The sequence below is a fragment of the Raphanus sativus genome, chromosome 9 (assembly GCF_000801105.2).
Source record: "Raphanus sativus cultivar WK10039 chromosome 9, ASM80110v3, whole genome shotgun sequence".
NCBI classification, from domain to species: Eukaryota; Viridiplantae; Streptophyta; class Magnoliopsida; order Brassicales; family Brassicaceae; genus Raphanus; species Raphanus sativus.
In genome coordinates, this window is record NC_079519.1 from 26,238,797 (window position 1) to 26,258,516 (window position 19,720).

General features: G+C 29.2%; 2 protein-coding genes across 2 annotated transcripts; one reads left to right on the top strand and one right to left on the bottom strand.

Annotated features, from left to right (window-relative positions):
* The first annotated feature begins 8,411 nt into the window (after positions 1-8,411).
* LOC130499384 (uncharacterized) lies at positions 8,412-10,185 on the top strand. Its single transcript, XM_056993364.1, has 2 exons — positions 8,412-9,476; positions 9,726-10,185. The coding sequence occupies exons 1-2, from the start codon at positions 9,044-9,046 to the stop codon at positions 10,148-10,150; spliced, it is 858 nt and encodes a 285-aa protein (XP_056849344.1). The 5' UTR covers positions 8,412-9,043; the 3' UTR covers positions 10,151-10,185.
* A 6,548-nt stretch (positions 10,186-16,733) lies between these two features.
* On the bottom strand, positions 16,734-19,545 carry LOC108826918 (protein SPEAR1-like). The gene is made up of 5 exons (XM_018600262.2): positions 19,189-19,545; positions 18,328-18,432; positions 18,057-18,097; positions 17,241-17,316; positions 16,734-16,955 (listed from the first exon to the last, which is right to left on the bottom strand). The coding sequence occupies exons 1-5, from the start codon at positions 19,417-19,419 to the stop codon at positions 16,851-16,853; spliced, it is 558 nt and encodes a 185-aa protein (XP_018455764.1). The 5' UTR covers positions 19,420-19,545; the 3' UTR covers positions 16,734-16,850.
* Between the last annotated feature and the right edge of the window lie 175 nt (positions 19,546-19,720).

The window sequence follows — 19,720 nt, forward strand, 5'->3', positions numbered from 1 at the left end:
GACTCCAAGATGATAGTCGTTGTTATTCTGAATCTTGATTGTAGTACGAGGACTATCAAATATATCTGGTTGCAGAGGTTTAGAATTGGCCAAAGATACCACCATCATGAAGGTAGTAAACACCAAGTATACAATAGATATGAGTTTTTTTGTCGATGAGTTCATCATGATGAATGGCTAGGGTAAATACTCTTTTCAGAAAATTTAATTTATATGTGAGGCATGGTCAAATATACTGTAGAATTGAGGGATAGGAGAGAGAACGCTTTTGAGCATGGTCAAATATACTGTACATTTAGCTTTTTTGGAATACATAGTCAAAAGTCATTAGAATATACTAGATTCTTTTTCTGCGCTACGCGCGGATAATATTTTAAAATTGTTATATCTATCATTTTTATTTGTATGTGAATTTTTGCATTTAAAATTATATTTAACTAATTTTTAGATTTGAATATTTTTTCGTGTTACCATTTTGAAGTAAGTATTTGAATATAATTCATTGGCATTAATGGATAAAATAGTTATATAATTTTCTTCAATATACCCTAAAATTTATACTATTGTCAAATATGTTTCTATTATATGTAACATAATTAACTAATAAAATATGAATAATGGAGTTTGAGGTTTTTGAGTTATGCAAACAATATTAATCATGTATAGAACTTAGATTATCTTAAATTAAAAGATCAGAATTTCATCTCGAATAAATTCATGAAAAAAGAGTACTCCAATAACCTACTTAGAAATGTAAGCCTAACATACTTAATAATATTTTTTTCATGTGTAATAGTTGGAAACTGAAATTGAATATCAATCCAGATTATTATTTTAATATTTCTAATGGTGAAATTTTAATTATAATAGACAATTTTATTTTTATAATATTACATGGTTTATAAGTCTGTAAAAATCTAAAATATATGTTTATTAACACAATATATTTTTCATTTATTATTTTGTTGTTATATTGCTTTAATTTTATTTATATTTGTATTTTGTTAATAATTTAGGTTTTTAAGTAATTTTAAAAATTACCAAAAATATAATCTAATTAAATTTATCCAAATATGATGTCTCATTTTTATATGTGTTTGTGTTGACAATATTTAATCTGTATTTTGTATATTTAATAACACATTGTTATGTGCCGTTATTTTTTGTAATCAACATACAGACTCAAATAAATCTATATGAACCGTCTTAGTAACTTTGCATCCATATGAATAACAGAAACAATTGTCTAATGTTGTATGTAGTTCTATGGATTTAATAAATGTGTTTGTCATTTCATTTTTATTATTACGAACATGATTTTTTATTGATCAATGATAATGTAATTTTAACTTATGTATTTGATTCTATTGTATATTTTCTATATAGATTTTCCTATCTTCATGCTGTCATTTATTTTAGAATCATTTTAATAAGGTAATAGGTTTAAATATGTAAATAAAGCGGTATATGTTGTAAATTTAGACTTTTTAGCGGGAGCACTAGAGTTTATTGCCTTATTCTTTAATTGCAGAGAATTGCTCTTTCCAATTTTGTACCTTCATTCAATCTTTTGGTATTATTTAAAGGTTTTGATATTTTTAGTAGTGTATATGATACAGTATTTATAAATTTGGTTACTATTTTACTATTAATTAAAACTAGATTATGACCCGCGCTTTGGAAGCGCGGAATATTTTACGATGAAAATTTTCACTAATAACTTAACAAATATTTTGGTAACTTTTAAAGAGTGTATTTAAAATATTTTTGCATTTAAATCAGTGTTTCTAAATTCAACCCGATTGTGATTATACCGGTTGATCCGGAGATCTGACAATTCAATTTAGGTTTTTAAAAATATTCATATTAACAAAAATCACTAAAATCCGAGACTAACCGATTGAACTGATGGATGACCAATATGTAATTTAATTTGATTTAAATTGTGATCGTTTCATAATTTGTAATCTTATAATCCAAATTTTAAAGTTCATTATTTTGTAATTTATGAAATTATGATGTTTCTACAAAATTTTAAAGAGAAAATGATAGATATAAAATATTAAGATTAATTATTGTATTGTTTGGAAACATTGATAGTAGTATAAAAATATATTGTTTGGAAACATTGATAGTAGTATAAAGAAATAAGTATATTGTTTAGAAACATGGATAGTAGTATAAAGAAAGAAACATTAGTGATTTAATGTAGGTTTAACTATAAAGTATAAAGGTGTATTTAATTTAAAAACTTACAAAATAAATGTTAGGTATAACTGAATGTTTCTGTTTTAATAAGATAGAAGTATCATGAAGATATTAATGTGACTGAATATATTTATCATAAACATACAATATATATATATATGAAAATGTATTTGCAAATAACTTGTATGTTGTTGTCTGTATATGTAATGTATTCACTCAATACTTATTTATTATGTGGACGTCATCCTATTGCTTTCTTGGCCTAACCACCAGTTATAAATCATTTTCTCAATATTTTTTTTTGAGTGAAGGTATCATTTCCTCAAAACTTTCATTATGTTTTTGCCTTCCATTTCTTTATTCTTCCCTCAACACTGATTAAACCATATTTCTTACGTGATTCGTCAAGACAAAAATGATTTATGACTACATCCAGTCAAAAAAAAAAAGACTACATCCAGTCATCATCGATTGATTTTTGTTTTTTTTTTCTTTAGTCACAATTTATAGTCTTTGTATGTTTCGACCATTTCTTTTTTTTTTTAACTCAAACAACTGATGTTATTAGATAGAAATGCTTACACTCTGCGAATGGAGTGAGAGTTTGTGCGAGAGAAAGCTGATTTAGCCACAAATATATTGAGATAACATAATATTAAGGTATGGAAACTCTATCTTGTCTTGAGCTGGATGTAATTTAGATACCTGTCAATGTCAATTGATTCTGTTTTCGTGATAACTGGAAAAACATCTTTATGTCTTCCTTAAATCACCGTTAATTGGTTTGTATCTGTGTAGAATTAGTATACAAATTACTCTATTTCTTTCAAAATGTAATTATTTTGAATTAAAATCTAATATTAAAAGTTATTACTTAGAAAAATGGCATTTGATATATAAATTCAATCAATTAGACAGTAATTTTACATAATTTAGTTGGCCACAAAATATCCATTAAGTATAAAATTACATTGAAATATGAAAGCGATTTATATTTTGAAACAAAAAATACTTTAAATCATTATATTATGAAACACAGGGAATATTCAAATAATATTGAAACATTAAAATAGTATGATTAATCAAAAAAGCTAAAATCGTTGATATTTGACATTATGAATGAAGTCACTATAAAACCAAAATACAAAATCAGTTAGAAAGAAGAGTTAGGAACTAATACATCTTCTTTGAATTTGATATGGTTACTGGCTTTGAGTTACAGATACCAGATAGAATAATGAATAATATAGTAGAAGTCGATAAAAAATTAGAAAAATGTTAACGTGAAAAAATAATGAAAAGAAAGCAAGTAAAACTTTTAGTAGAAACAGAAAATCTATTGTTTACTTCAAACCCAAGTTAACCCATTTTTTGGCCAAGTGGCAACCAGTATCTGAGTTAATAGGCTTTTTTATAATTTGATTATCAGCTTAATTACCCGTTTGAAATTTGTATAGGCTATGCACCCGTGTGAACCCGTCAATCGGTCCGCTTCATCTGAAAAAAATTGTCACGTAGGTCATAATAGGATAAGATTGGACTCAAAGGTTTGGTCATATGATTGTCAACTGATAAAGAAATATTTAGTTAATGGATCCGAGGCTTTTCCATCGCCTTGCATATCCAATATAGAATTGTAAATCTATAGATCATTTTGTCTCTTTAGCTAAACCATTCCAGAACTCCACCGATTCTAGATCAGCGGGATGCTCGATCGTGGTTCCAAAACCTAGAGTTCCTGAGACCCAAACGAAGTGATAAAATGTAAGGCAAAGCCTCTGAGCTGTAGCCACCAGCCATCATAACACGCAACGGATGATTCTGCAATTAGAAAGGACTCATCTGTGTCTACGAATCTAAAGTTCCAAGTCTGCAATATATTAAAAAAGAAGATGATGAGATTACGTTAGGTAAGATTCAATAATTATAAAAATTCCAACAACATATACGAAAGGAAAATTGAAAGCGTTATTTAATTAAGAACTAGATTAGGACCCGTCCTAAACGACGGAAATTGATTTGTCAAATTTCAATTAATAATATATGGTATATATAATATGTGTATATAATATTATATATATTGTGTAACATTTATATATATATATATACATATTAGATATATATATAATATTTTATTAAATATATATAGAATTTAATAGTGTTATAATTTGTGTTATACTTGTTATTAGTTTGTATTTAATCTTCTTTCATTTTTAGTATAATAATTTGCCTTGTCACACCTTTTACCTTTTAACTTATACACATAGTTATGCCCTTTTCAAAAAAAAAAACTTATACACATAGTCTCGTAAAATGTAATATATAAAAAACATATTTAAAAAAACTACTGACCATATGCCATCATTATTTGGTTGTTTGAACAAAAAAAATCATGTTCTTGCATAACTGTGTATGTTGTGATATGATGTAGGCGAAGAGTAAATATATGGAAGTAAAGTTAGTGATACGAACATGAGCCTATGTTGGTCTATGCCACAATTATTTGGTTTTTGGAAGATCAATGAGCATAAGTATACATGGTCTTTGTATGCTTACGTTGTAAATGAGTCGGATATTTTTTTTCTTATGTCTGGAATAATATGGAACTCGTTGATTTAAGAGTGGTTCAGTTTTATATGATCTAATTATATTAAGAGATTAACCAAAAATATTATAAAAGTGTTACTGGTTAGGTTTAACTAATCTATATTGGTTAAGATTTGGTTTAATTTAAGTTGGTAAGTTGCATTGTATAGGAGGCATGATATATTTTAGCAACAACTATAAAAGAGTCCAAAATTTAAATGAGAACTTTAAATAGTAGATAATCCCTAAATTAATAGATTAGATGATGTCTAATGATTCTTACATTTCCTTCAGTTTCAGAGCCCCATAGCTTTGACAGATTGTAGAGAAGGACCATGTCTTGTCTTTTTGATCAGTTCTTTGTATTCACAGAAATAAATATAGATGGAGTAATCTGTTCTTGGTCTTGTTCTTCTTGATCTTATCTTCCACTGAATTTCCTCTTTAATTAATCTGACAAACAAACAAAAACAGTTAAGGCAGTTGAACGTCGTTTTGGATATTAGTGGTTCGATCCGATAGCTCTTAAACTTAAGTGGCATTCCTCTAACAGACAGCAACAACAGAGAGCAGCGAGACTGAATCATCAAGACACACACAACAACAAAAACGATTTGGTTAACTGAGTCACTTCACTGTAACAAAACATAATATAAGTTGGTACATCACAAGTGAATACACTGAAAGTTTCAGATAGAACAGCTAAAATATATAAGATAGGACTCTGTTTAGCAGAAGAAGATGATGTTCTTATGGTTATGCGCAATTAGTTTGAGAGTTCATTTTGAGACTAAGAACGCCATATATGTATCAGTATCAATAGTATTGATTCAAAACTCTTAACATATAGCAGGTAACGATACAATGATCTTGGAAAATAATTATGGTGCATCCAGAAAGGAGAAGTAACCTGATACGCGCCTTCGTAAGGAGGACGCAAAGGCGTTTGAGGTGGAAGTTCGGATGGGCATCCCAGTGGAAGATACCGAGATTGGTAACGTAATCAATTTGATCACCAGGCAAAGAGAGATTTAGAGTCGAGCCAGAAGACTAAAAGGTTTGTTCTTCTACTGCAAGGAACTCAAACAAAATAGAAAGTGGAGAACGTTATTACAAACCTGGAGGAGGATACGATTTATGCGCTTTAGCTTTGGAACCGGCCATTGTTGATTGGGTTTTATCGCCATTACTTCAGCTTAGGAGAGTTTGGGGTTTCTTTGGAAGTAAGCTTAGACGAAGCTGTTTATAAAGGAGGAGAAAGAAAGGGAAGCGAAACGAAACGAAGTGATTAAAAGGAAACATAATTGATTGTTGAAGAAAGCGACGCTGTAACGGAGATTTAATGTGATCAGAAACGAAGAAGACGGAGTGTCTGGCAAAAAGAACGATTAAAGTCGGAATTTAGAATTTAGGACGTGGGCATGAACTGGGTCAATTCTTGATATGATGTGGCAAGAAAATTGTTTCTGATTGGCTGATTTTAGTAAATGACGTGGACAGCCTAAGAATGCTTTATTAGTCCCTTTTAGTATAGTCTTGATGTGAGGCATTATAGCTAGGAAAATATTGAAAATATTGTTTCATAAGGATTCCTAATTTATATATATGAAATAATAAATTTTAGGATATATATCTTCTTAATAAAATTTACATTAGTCTTTGTTATGGATATTCACATATGTGGATAACCATTATAAGAAGTATATGATTTTGACCCGCGCTTTGGAAGCGCGGAATATTTTACGATAAAAAATTCACTAATAACTTAACAAATATTTTGGTAATTTTTAAAGAGTGTGTATTTAAAATATTTTTGCATTTAAATCAGTGTGTTTAAATTCAACCCGATTGTGATTATACCGGTTAATCCGGAGATCTGACAATTTAATTTAGGTTTCTAAAATATTCATATTAAAAAATCAGTAAAACCCGAGACTAACCGATTGAACTGATGGATGACCGATATGTAATCTAATTGGATTTAAATTGTAATAGTTTCATAATTTGTAATCTTATAATCCAAATTTTAAAGTTCATTATTTTGCAATTTATGAAATTATGACATTTCTACAAAATTTTAAAGAGAAAATGATAGATATAAAATAAATAAGATTAATTAATATTGTTTGGAAATATTAATAGTAGTATAAAAAATATATTGTTTGGAAACATTAATAGTAGTATAAAGAAATAAGTATATTGTTTGGAAACATAGATAGTAGTATAAAGAAAGAAACATTAGTGATTTAATGTAGGTTTAACTATAAAGTATAAAAGTGTATTTAATTTAAAAACTTACAAAATAATGTTAGGTCCAACATAATGTTTCTGTTTTAATAAGATAGATATCTTTCAGAACATTGTAGATATACTTATATAATATCCGAGATAAGACTAAATCTCAGATTTTGTAACTATATATAAGTGATTTGTTATTCATGGAATAAATATACTTGAATTCTTTTACTTATTTTTATTCACAACATATTTGTCATTTTTAATTAAGATAGTTTTTTTTGCTAAAATATTATTTCCAATCTTATCTTTCTAAATTTATAGTCCATGTTTGTCATCATGTGGCCATAACGCACATAAGATAATTAATATAATTTTAAGATTTTATGCATTACATTTCTACATACAGTAATAAAAGATTATTTATTATACATGTTAAACATATCATATATGATATGTGTATATGTATGTAATGGTAGATTAATAGTATGATAAACACGGTCGTATTTAATATTCAATGAAAAAAAAATTGTTATATAGCAAAATGATTTAAATTTAAAAAGCAGGAAATGTCAGTTTGATGATAGAAAAATAGTAGAGATACTTCAATGACAACAACTCCCTAATATAGTTTTTTAAACGCTGGATAATTATGCTATTACAATTATGAGGAATATTACTGAGCGTTTTACAGCCAATAATTCTATATGTCGTATGCGGATTCACCCATGACTTATCACCTGAACCGATCTATAGGATCAACGCTTGACGGTACTCTTTACGCCATGCTACAGATCTCTTGTAATTCTTTTTTCCCTTAATTCGCATAATTCCGCTTTCTCCCGGAGTTGAAACTCAGATCTGGTATAAAAGCACTAAAAAACACTTGATCAAACTACTGGATCAATGAGCTTCCCCACATAAATAATTTAGTTAAGACCACCACAATTACTCAAGTCTCCTGAATAATAGTCCGACTGGTTGGCATTTGCATTTGCATTATCAATTATGAATATACTAACACCTAATAAATACTATGAAAAAATATATGTAATACTAATACAGATATATGACATACCTACGTAAGTTGTGAGCCTCAAGCAAATCAGGGTTCCAAAATACATATATAATTGTATTTGACCTACTATAAAAGTAAATGAACATGGAGGAAAATATAGTTATGCATATTATTAGAGAATTGATGTTATTTATAACTATAACACAATACTCAGTGAATATCGTTTGAAAATTCTTGAATATGCCACCATTGTAATATACATATCTATGTTTCTCCCAATTTATGACAACGAAATTGTTCTTGCTAAAATTGATGGCAATGTAACTTGCCGCTTGACATTCAATAACATTTTCGTTATAAAAACACACTTTAGGACATGTAAATGCAAATGTAGTAAGTATAGATTAACAATTTATCTCTCTCTGGCGCTCTTCTCAAGACTACCATGACTCCTCCCTGTCTTTAGTCTCCTCCGCAGCTCAGCCGTCTCCCCACCGTGACTCTATTCCGGCGGCCACCTTCTCAAAATTTCCGACCAGAATTTTCTTCTGCTTTTGGAATCCTGATGTTGAGGGTTACTGATTTATGGGGTCAGATTTCGTGTGGGGTGCTTCCTCTGTGCTAGATCTTGGATCTAAAATTCTTTACGGGGTGATTTGTACTATTTTTTTTTTCTCCGTTCACTCATCGCTGGGTTCATACTGTCGATTACAGTTTCTACCTCATCTCTGAGGCTTTGTTTTGCTCCTCCGTCTCTTAACCACGAGCCGCTTCTCCGCTGATGTCGACGCCTCCCATCCTTTCCCGAAGCTTTTCCCCTCCTCTGTCAATGGAGTCTCCTGAAGCTGTTTCATCTGGGTTTCTCCCCCTGCCGCCTGAACCATCAGACCCCAATCTCGACGTGTTGTTTCCGATGTTTCCCCCTGTCCCTCCAGTTCCCCCGACCCTCCACCGATTCTCATAGATGTAGGTGTGCTATCTGTCCATCCTCTGGTGATGCATCCTTTACAAGATGAAGCCGATCTCTCCAGCTCTCTCACCACCAGACGAGTCTCCTCCTTCCTCCAACTAATCCCGGTGTCAAAGCCGAGAAACTTGGTCTCTTGTGGCGAATATGTTTCGTTTAATTATCAACAAGAGGCAGGGGGTATTGAGATCTCTGTGGCAAGGTTCTTGGGGTTACTGACAGCTGACTGCAAGCTTAATTTCCTTCAATACTCAACACCTCAAGTTCGCGAGGACTGGACTTCGAATGTTGAGATATTGGTGGTGGTGGGTTTTCTGTATGCAGCTTTTATTACCTCAGTGAAACTTCTTGGAGTGCAGCTCTCCACTGCAAAGTGCAGTTCTCAGTCAAAGCCGGTCTTTCATTCGAAACCTTGGTCACATGTCGTTGGACTCATCTCCCTTTGCTCCATGCTTTCGCAAGGTATGGTTCTCATAACTTACTGGAGTGAATCATTCTTGTTCGATCATTGCCTCCGAGAAGAATGTAATTGTCTTAGTAGGAGATCCTTGTTTCCTCGTAAACAAGAGTTTATGCTGATTTTGAATGGTTCTTTACCTCGTATTGAGGATGTTATAAACCTTTTGAGCTCCAGGTTTAAGCTCCATTTACCTCAGCATGAGGCTGTTATCTGGATTTCTGTCTTTGTGGTTTTGGATGCTATTGTTTCAGGTTTGTCTATTTGGCCATGGCGGTTCGCCTCACAGCAATCAATCTTGTGGAAGAGGTGTTTGGTAGCCTCTGAGTTTACTGATGTACCCTCCCTAATCGGGTATGTTGAGAACTTCCCGACTTGTTCGGCTTATGGAACGTGGATCGTGAGTTCTACTCAAAACGGCAAAGCTGTAACGCTGCAGAAAGTTCTACACCAGTCATTATCATCTGGATTCTCAAGTCTTCAGATTCTAGAGGACTCAATTGTCTTCTTCTTTGCCCTGTGCTCGGGGTTGGTTTTGATTGAGATTACGGGTTTCTTCATAGGTAGGAACCTTGTCCCTCTCGTCATACCGTTATCATGTCTTTATAATATAGGTTCAGCCTTCTGTTTAACTGTTGTTGCTTTTGTAATGGGTGGTGTCCCCAAACTTTGTGGTTAAAGTACTCTGTTTGGAGTTTATGAAATAAAAACGTTGACAAAAAAAAAAAAAAAAAAAAAAAGGGACATGTAAATGCTAAATATGCCTATATTAAATTTTATCAAGATGCTGTCAAAAAAAAAGAAAAATTTAATCAAGATACATTACTATACTTCTCGTTTTCAATACATAACGTCAAAAAAGCAAATATCATGTTTCTCTGTTTCACAATTCCATAATCAGTGTAAAACTAATAATCATTCATACTGTTTATATCTGAAATAAATTATAATAATGAGAACAAATAATGTTTATAATTTTTTAGACAATAAGAACATAATTCTATTAATAATTACCAACAGAAAATTTGGAGTCAAGGGTGGGTTCCTCAAAACACTCGAAGGTCAGTAGGTGGTTCCTCAAAAGTCAAAACCCATCAGATTCATCTTGACCTAAGACCATCATCTCAAATGTATTTTGTTATTTTCAGCTTTAACATAGACGAATTCTATAATATAGGTGATATTTGTTCCAATATATTCTACTAATATAGCAAATTCTAAATATAGAGTAAAAAATAGAGAAATACTATTTTTTCTTCTATAAATAGAGAAAAAATAGAGATCTCTAACTTTCATTGTGGAATAAAAAATAGAGATTTCTTCTTCTAACTATCTTTCTGAAATAAAAATTTGATGGAGGCCAAAATAAGCAAGTTCCACTTACAATTGCTTCAGAATGGTATTCTCTAACTTTCATTGTGGGATAAATTCAACAATTCTCCTTCACTTACCAATATTTTAGTAATTTGATTGAACAAGCTTAAATAATTATGTAAACCTCTATTGGTAAAGTTGATGATAAAACATTTACACCATGCTGAAAAGATGTATTTTCACATTAATTTAACTATATCCATATGCATATATATAGGTATATTATTTTAATCTAGAATTTTATTTTTAAATGATAAATATATTATAATTTTAATTTTATTATACATTTTAAATTATCAAATAAAATAAATTAGATAAATGTATTTATATTTTTATATTTTTAAAAGTAAGGTAAATGTGTTAGGAAATTTTTCATCTATGAGTAAAGATCATTTGGATTTACATAGTCTAAATATTTTTCAAAATGCTTTTGTAAAAGTAACTGATTGGATAGTGAAAAACTCAAAACATAATGATTTTCTATAAGCTCTATCAATCAAGACGTAAATGGCTGTATTTCTAAAATATGCAACATACCACATAAAAATTAGAGACTTTTGTTTTGGTTTTAGATGAATATTTAGATAAATGAAAATGCATAGAGAGAGATCATCAAATAATGAATATCAAAAACACTTAAGAGAGAATCAAACGGCATAGAAGAAGATACTAACTTGCTTCCACAATTTCTACAATAGATTCCAGGAATTCAAAAACAAAAAATTAGACCGCTGGTTTTGGAAGTTGTTCAAAATCAAAACAAGGATTTGGAATAAGAGCTCAGATGTGTGTATGCAAGCCGGCTCTACATAAAATTCAATGAAACATGGGCAAAAGACCTGAAAATGTTCAACTAGGAGAAAATTTTAAATCTGGTTCGGTGCATCGGACACCCGTTAGACTCGGATCGGGTATTTTGGAATTTTGGATAATTTGGTATTGGGATCTATAACCCGTTAAAATATTTTACATATTGGATCAGGTTCAGATATTTTTAGTTTGGATACGGTTATTTCGTGTTGGATTTGGATATTTAAAAATTTAAAAAGTTTATCATTCATTGCTCAAGTTTTCTATACTTAAAAAATTTACCATTAACTTAACTGATTTTATAACTTTTAATAAATTGGACGATTAATAAGTTTGGAGAAAAATTTGAAAATATAAAGAAAATAATTTAGTTGTTGTTTTGAAATTTTGAATACAATTTTTGTCAATGTATGAAACAAAAGTTTAACATGCATTTTAATTGAAAAGCAAACCACTTTTTCTATAATTATATGTATATTACATGGTCGTTGTACCATGTGCTAACATCAATATAACTAGTTTGAATAAATGAGTGAAGCAAATTAGGAATATACAATTATCTTAAGATATTCATTCGGATTACGATACTATCTCTTAACTCAATATTCGTTTAGATATTTAGCCACTATGGTTCGGATAATAAGAAAACAGATTGTTTCCCCTCGAAAAAGTCAGTTGCGATGAATTTCCGACAACAAAATTAGATAGTTCTATCTTATCAGAAAAAGTTCATCTGAATTTTTCGGGCTATCTAACAATTTCTGACAAAATTATGAAAAACAAAATTTCAACAAAATCCGGACGAATATTATCAGTCTGAAATTGTCAAGTATTACCATCCAAAAAATTTAGTCAGAATTTGTAAAAAAAAAATATTTTTTATTGAAAATATAATATTCAAATAAATCCAGTAATTTCTAGAAAAAAACTTACAATTGTTTATAATATTCTTTTAAAACAATCTTTCTATATGAATATAATTTAAATTATATTTAAATTTAAAAAAGATTTTGTAATAGAATTAACATTTATAGAATTTAGAAAATACTTCAACATTATATTTTATAAATTGAAAACGTTTATAGAGAAGTGAAAAAAAGTTTTAAAATAATATGTTACTAGATACTGACCCACCCTTTTCAAGGGCGGAAATTATTTAAACAAACCTTTTTAATTGTTACCGAGATTAGAATATACAAATTATAAAAAACAATATTTTTTTATATATATAGTTTTAGAATAATATTGTTTTTGGTTATAAAATATACACATTTTTTAAACTAAAACTTGTACAGTGAAACCTCTATAAATTAATAATGTTGGGACTACACCAAGACTATAAATTTTTTTAATTTATAAAGGTTATTAAATTATCGATATAATATATTGAACCAAAAATTCAATGTTGGGACTATAAAATTATAATATTTATAAAAAAAAATTAGTGTATATTAATTTATAGAGTATTAACTGAAAGAGTTTATACTGTATATAAACGTTAATATGTGTGAGATTCAAAATTTATAGGTAAAATATTTAGACAATGCTTTTAATTGTTACTGATAAAACGAAAAAATCAAATAAACTTTAGTTCCACAAAAAATAATGTATTTTTTATTAATAATATTGTTTGTGGATATATTATTTAGTCTTTTATTTTTAAGTTTCAAATACAATGTTAGTTGGTTAAAACCCAATATTTATAAGGGCTAATGTAAATTGGTTTACATAATAGTATTGTCCTTTATTTGCAAAGCAACACAATTTTAATAATTTTCCAAAGCCCATTAGTTAAACCATTTATAATGTGTATTTATGTTGGTTTAAATTAAGTTGTTAGTCATGTTGATATATTCAAGGAACCAAACAGATTTAAGTAGCCAAACACCTACTATTCTAGAAAATGTCCAAATTTAAATGACAACTTCTAAATGGTAGATAAAATTTAGGACCCTAAATTAATATAGTAGATGATAGAAATTTGAAAATATAAAACGTTTTTATAAATTAAATTTTTTAAAAAAAAAATTGAAAGTGTTTTAATAAACTTATACCAACACAAAACGTTTTATAATTGAAAACATATTCGAAATTTGAAAGCCATTTTTAGAAATTCAAAAAACCATAAAAACGTTTTTTAAATTGAAAACGTTTTAAAAAGATGAATTTTTTTTCTAAATTTTAATTTTTTTTTGAAAACTACAACAAAATTTATTGTTTTACAAAAACTTAATTTTTTTTTAAAAAAATCATGAAACGTTTTAGAACACCAAATAAACATAAAACAAGTTTTCAAATCCTTAATGTAACATGTACAATCCTAAAACCTATCAGAACAAAGAGATTTTAGAGAAAGAGAGTGTTAAAATAAAGAAAAAGAAAACTTTTCAATTTTTATGTTAAAATTATGACGGGTCAAATTCATCGGATCTCCATTGGAATTTCTTTAATTTAGCACTTCATGGAAAAATTAAACGTTTTTTGCAAATTTTGATTTCCAACAAATTTCCAATGGAATTTCGCCAAAATTTTTGAAAAACTTTATTAATGAGCAAGTTGACAATTTTCAATATATACCTATTCGTCCGAAAAGTATATTCTCCGATGAATTTCTGACAAAGTGTGGATTTGAGTTTTGAAACATAACAAAAATAGACCGACAATATCTACTAATAATATATTAATGATTTTTAGCGGATTATAATCTTGAAAAATGATTGAAAAAACTTAAAACACACACAAATTCAATATTTTAACATGAAACATGAAACACGTAAAATATTTACTGAATTATAAGTATTAATGAGAAAGATCATGTCTCTGTCGACGCATCCAAAGCAAGAACCTATAGCTTTAAAATAATTAAGATATTGTTAACCTCATCGTATTTATCAGTTAATATATGTCATGGTGATCTTGTAGGTTTCCAGTTAAACATTTTTTGAGTATTTCATATCTGAAACCCAAATTCGTTGGAAATTTCTGACGATTTCCTATAAAAATTTACACTTCCCGAAAACATACCCCAAATTCATACCCCAAATCATTTAACATTCCTCGGGAATCGTTGATAATTCATCGATTATTTCCGATGATTTTTTATTATGAAATCTCTTGGATTTTTCAACGAAATACTGACAAATAATAAAATTTCATATTTCTCAGAAATTTCCAATGAATACTTTTCTGTCAGAAATTCCAAAAGAAATTACCATCTTTCTTGTATTTTATTTAAGCTCTCAGACTTTTTTTATATTTTTCTTCTTCTTTTATAAAATGTTTTCATATTATATTTTTTTTTCTTTATCATACTAAGTGCAGAAATAAAGAAAACAACCCAAAACACTAGATAACCAGGTTGGTATAAAGAGGTAAACTGGCAGAAACAACTGGATCCAAAAGTGATAAACCGGAAATCAATCAATCTTCACTTTGACGGAGCGTTGCCATGTCTAGTCAGACCACTTTTCGCCTTGAAGCTTATGCCGGAGAGGAACCACCACCTAAAAACAGAAGAAGAGAAGAAAGCTCCAGCAAAACTCCTGCAGCCGCAAATTTAATAAATTGACAAAATACATTTTGTAATTAAAAGTTTATTAAAATATATCTACAATTAATTAAATAAATTACATATATTTTATTAAAAATACATAACGAAAAGAGTTGCATTAACTAAAAATTAAATTAAATAATATATTATACAATTTCATATTTAATAAATACAAAATAATATAAATATCCAAGTAAATTAAAATAAATTTTTAAAATATTTTATTTTGTAAATTATATTTTGTTACAAGATATTTCCGCATTTTAAAAGTCTATTAAAACAGTTTATATAATTGGAGCAAAAAATAATCCGTATGGTCGTGCGAATCCGACAAAAACAAAAAAAAACAAAATAACTATACAAAAATTTATTTGTTGTTTCCAATGAAAAAAAACTGTTAGATTGATGAGTTTCGAGTTAGAAATGGATAATTGACCAAATCCATTGGGAGAATCTCTACTTATATCTACATGTTTTTGTTGGGTCAATTCTTTTCAAACAAATCAAAATGATTTCATACAAAATGTATATGAAAATAAAGTTATATAATATTATATAGCTAACTGAATAAAATTCATATACTTTTTAATTATTAAAATATCAATTTTATGTTATATAGAGATATATAGAGCATAAAAACATTTATACAAAGTCTAATTAATATGATATATAAGAACACAAAAATTTATTCATATTTCTATATGTTAGATATTATTGTATGCACTAATCTAGAATATAGTAAAACATTATATAGTTTATTTAAGTAACATATATAATATATGATTTAATAACAGTCATTACATTAAAAAGTAATATAAATATTATACTTTCTTATGACCGGGTGGTTCTGGGTCTAAACCCATAATGACTATAGGAAAAGGTCTGGATCATTTTAATATATAAATAATATATATTTTACAATAAATATAATAACAAAAATAATTACGAATATATTAAAATAGATATTATGTGAAGATAATTGATTAACACTAATTATAAACAACAAATTTAAACTGATTACAATATGAATCAAATTATTGGCAAGCTAATTTACCATTAATAGTTATAATAATGTTAATTGAGCCACATAAAATAAATATAACACGACTAAAATCTCTATTAACACTAAACAAAATTCAATTAATTTATAAAATTTGTTTAATCAATTTAAAATAAAATTGTGCTGTCAAATGGGTCATGATCTAGTATTTTGTTATTGGTTTATAAAATTAAACTATAACCTTTAAGATCTAATATTCAGAAATCACCATTTATTTATAATAGTCTACGCAAAATCTTATAAGGAAAATGGTAACCAAATGCTGAATACGGCATTTTTATCTCTTTCCAAAAACAATTAGTCAAGATCAGTTGAACACGTTTGCTTCTGGATAAATTTACCATATACGGTTTATAATCTAACTTTTTATGCTCCTTCAAGTTTACAAACGATTTCTGTAAATCCTTTCTACTGAATGGTCAAATTATCCCTAAGAAGAAAATAAACTAGATACCCCAAATAGAACATATTCAGCTGTTGTTGCTTCGATTTATTTTCAGCATAACAACAGAGAATATATGAAAAGCATAATCACAGTGCGCGACTTGTTTCCAATTTCATGAAAAATCAAAGTATTACAAATGATTAGAGTGACAATCTTAACTCCAAATCTAACTCTTCATTGTCATTCGATCCCAAGTTGTGGTTTCCTGATCCCAACGATTTACTTCGCCTTGTAAAACTTGGATCCTGTTTCAAGACAAAACAAGAAAAAAACATTAGATAAGATATCTCTTAGCTACAAATCGACCAGACCTGTAACACTTTTTAACAAGGTTATTTCACCAACATTTAACCGACATAGGTACATTGACCATGGTTACACTAAACTAGAATAAACCAAAATATTTTTTTTTTGAATAAACCAAAGTATTGAGTGAAACGAAAGTATATAATACTACACACAGACTAATAAATTAATAATCATGTGATCAAATCCCTATGTTATTATGTGTGATGGTGTAGAATAAGAACCTCGTTAAAGAAATGTCTGGTGGTGTTTGGTTCCAAAGAATGGTGGCTCTCCAAGATGCCGTAGCTTGGGTTCCAACTGTTTTGAACAAAACATAAAAGGTCATTAATATTTAGGACCAAACGAAATAGCTAGCATATCATAAACTGAGAGATGTAATCTAAGTCCCACATTGGAGAATTAGACAAGAAGTGTCTAATATATAAAGAGAAGTCCAACTCTAATTAGTACGAGGCCTTTTGGGATGAAAACCAAAAGTAAATCCATGCGGGCTTGCCATTAAGGTCCAAAGTGGACAATATCGTACTAATTAGATAAAAAGAGTTGGATATGGACTTTCACAATCCCAACAATTGGTATCAGAGCGGTTGACGAGAAATCTGCAAGAAGACATAAATACCTTCGAGAGAAGAATGGGTATATCCTATGAGTTAGGAATGATGAAAGGTGTATGTGGCAGAGATCAAGTCAGAAGATCATGGAACCTGTGATGTTGGAGGACGAGGATCATCCTCAATTCGATGGAAGAAAAGACACGAGATGAATGTAATCCTTAGATTGAGGGGGAGAATGAGAGATGTAATCTAAGTCCCACATTGGAGAATTAGACAAGAAGTGTCTAATATATAAAGAGAAGTCTAACTCTAATTAGTATAAGGTCTTTTGGGATGAAAACCAAAAGTAAATCCATGTAGGCTTGGCATTAAAATCCAAAGTGGACAATATCGTACTAATTAGATAATAAAGAGTTGGATATTGACTTTCACAATCCCAACATAAACCTGAAAAAAGACAGTTGAAAGTGATTTTATATTTACCTCATGGTTGCTCTCTCGTATTGATCTCTATGTACACCTATCTGCCAATAACAGAAGGAAAAAAACAATTAGTAGTTGATATTGAAACATGAATGACCTAATTTTGTATAAGATTTCATATCGTAAGGCATGATATTTTGATTTGAAATAGAAAGTAAATAAATAACTAAGAGTAGGAATCTAAGTGATGTTTTTCTTTATAAACACACACGCACGCGCGCGCCACACGTATAAATCGCACACAAAGAGAGCATTAAGAGAATATATATACCATTATATTTGGAGAGAGGCCATAAGATGGTGATGGTGATGCATATGTAAAGGATGGTGATGATGATGGTATGGATGAATATTCTCCTTGCATCCTCACATTCTCCTACATATACATTCATATATGACGGTCAAATAAATGATATGCAAATTATACTTATGAAAGAGACTGAATCAGATAGACAAATGATAAAAAAATGTTACAATTTCATTTATAACATGAAATTTTCTTTAAGTATATCTTAAGAAATGAGAGGAATACACTCGAGAACTCAAAGACCTAGAATAATAACTTATATGAAATCTATTTCATCTCAACTGACTAATCTTCAAGTTGAGATGACTAATCTTCAATAGTAGATACATCATACATTGACAAGTTTTTCTTTTCTGGTTTAAGCCAAAGAAAAAAAAACTATTTATATGAATGATTGCGACTATATTAACGACTATATTAACGTATAATCGGTCAAATAGTAAATTGATAGATAAATGATTTTTTAAAATTTAGATAAATAATTTTTGGCCAGATCGAGCATGATTTTTGTAAAGATATACACGTTTTGTAATCTTTGGGTTAGAGTTGTAATTATTTAAATGAAATCTAAAGAAATTATTAAGCGAAACTAAAATCCTTCATACAAATAACCATAATCAGTCATCTCAAGTTCACGGGACACTGAATCGAAGCTCGGATTCCTATAATAGATCCGATAGAAGAATTCGATGAACACAAAAAGGGTTACGACACGTAAGATGATCGCGATACCAGTATACACCACTATGTTTAACATGCCCTGATCAACTCTGGCGAGATTATATCGTTAATGCATGTATATATAATGTATATGTAAAATGTTACCTGTGGATACAAAGAAGAATTATAATTGTCGAAGCTATTGCAACTCATCTCGCCGTGTAATCTAATTTTCTCCAGTTGTGCAACCCCAAGACCTCTCTGTGGCTGCTTTGGCTTCTCGGAACCATTCTTCTTCCCTCTTCTCGTCGCTGGGGATGAAGACGACGATGTTGGAGATGATGAAGACGGCGAAGATCCTCTCATGTTTGGTTTACCAAAGAAACTACTTCCCATGTTTCTTTGACCAGATTTAAATTTAATATCCGGTCTTGACGTACACCGGAAAAATCAAGAACTGGAGAGAGAAAGTCTTCTCTAGAGAGAGAGAAAGAAAGATGGATATTTCTTGTTATGGTTGGCTTTGAGCTAAGGAATCCGAGAGATCTCTTTCATGGTGAATCGGTGATCTCTTCTTTTATAAGCCTTTAGTAAATAATATTTATTTTATGCTTTTATTTAAAGACATTTAGTATATAACTAAAATTCATCGCTGGATCAGATTGTGTCCAGATTTCAATAGATACGCCACGCACAC

Bases quoted from the DNA above. Each gene is read 5' to 3' on its own strand.
- LOC130499384 (XM_056993364.1), top strand. From the start codon at position 9,044: ATGCATCCTTTACAAGATGAAGCCGATCTCTCCAGCTCTCTCACCACC. The intron at 9,477-9,725 runs GTATGGTTCTCA...CTATTGTTTCAG, and splicing joins TTGCTCCATGCTTTCGCAAG to GTTTGTCTATTTGGCCATGG.
- LOC108826918 (XM_018600262.2), bottom strand. From the start codon at position 19,419: ATGGGAAGTAGTTTCTTTGGTAAACCAAACATGAGAGGATCTTCGCCG. The intron at 18,098-18,327 runs GTATATATATTC...TGTTATTGGCAG, and splicing joins GCCTCTCTCCAAATATAATG to ATAGGTGTACATAGAGATCA. The intron at 17,317-18,056 runs GTAAATATAAAA...TGTTCAAAACAG, and splicing joins TACGAGAGAGCAACCATGAG to TTGGAACCCAAGCTACGGCA.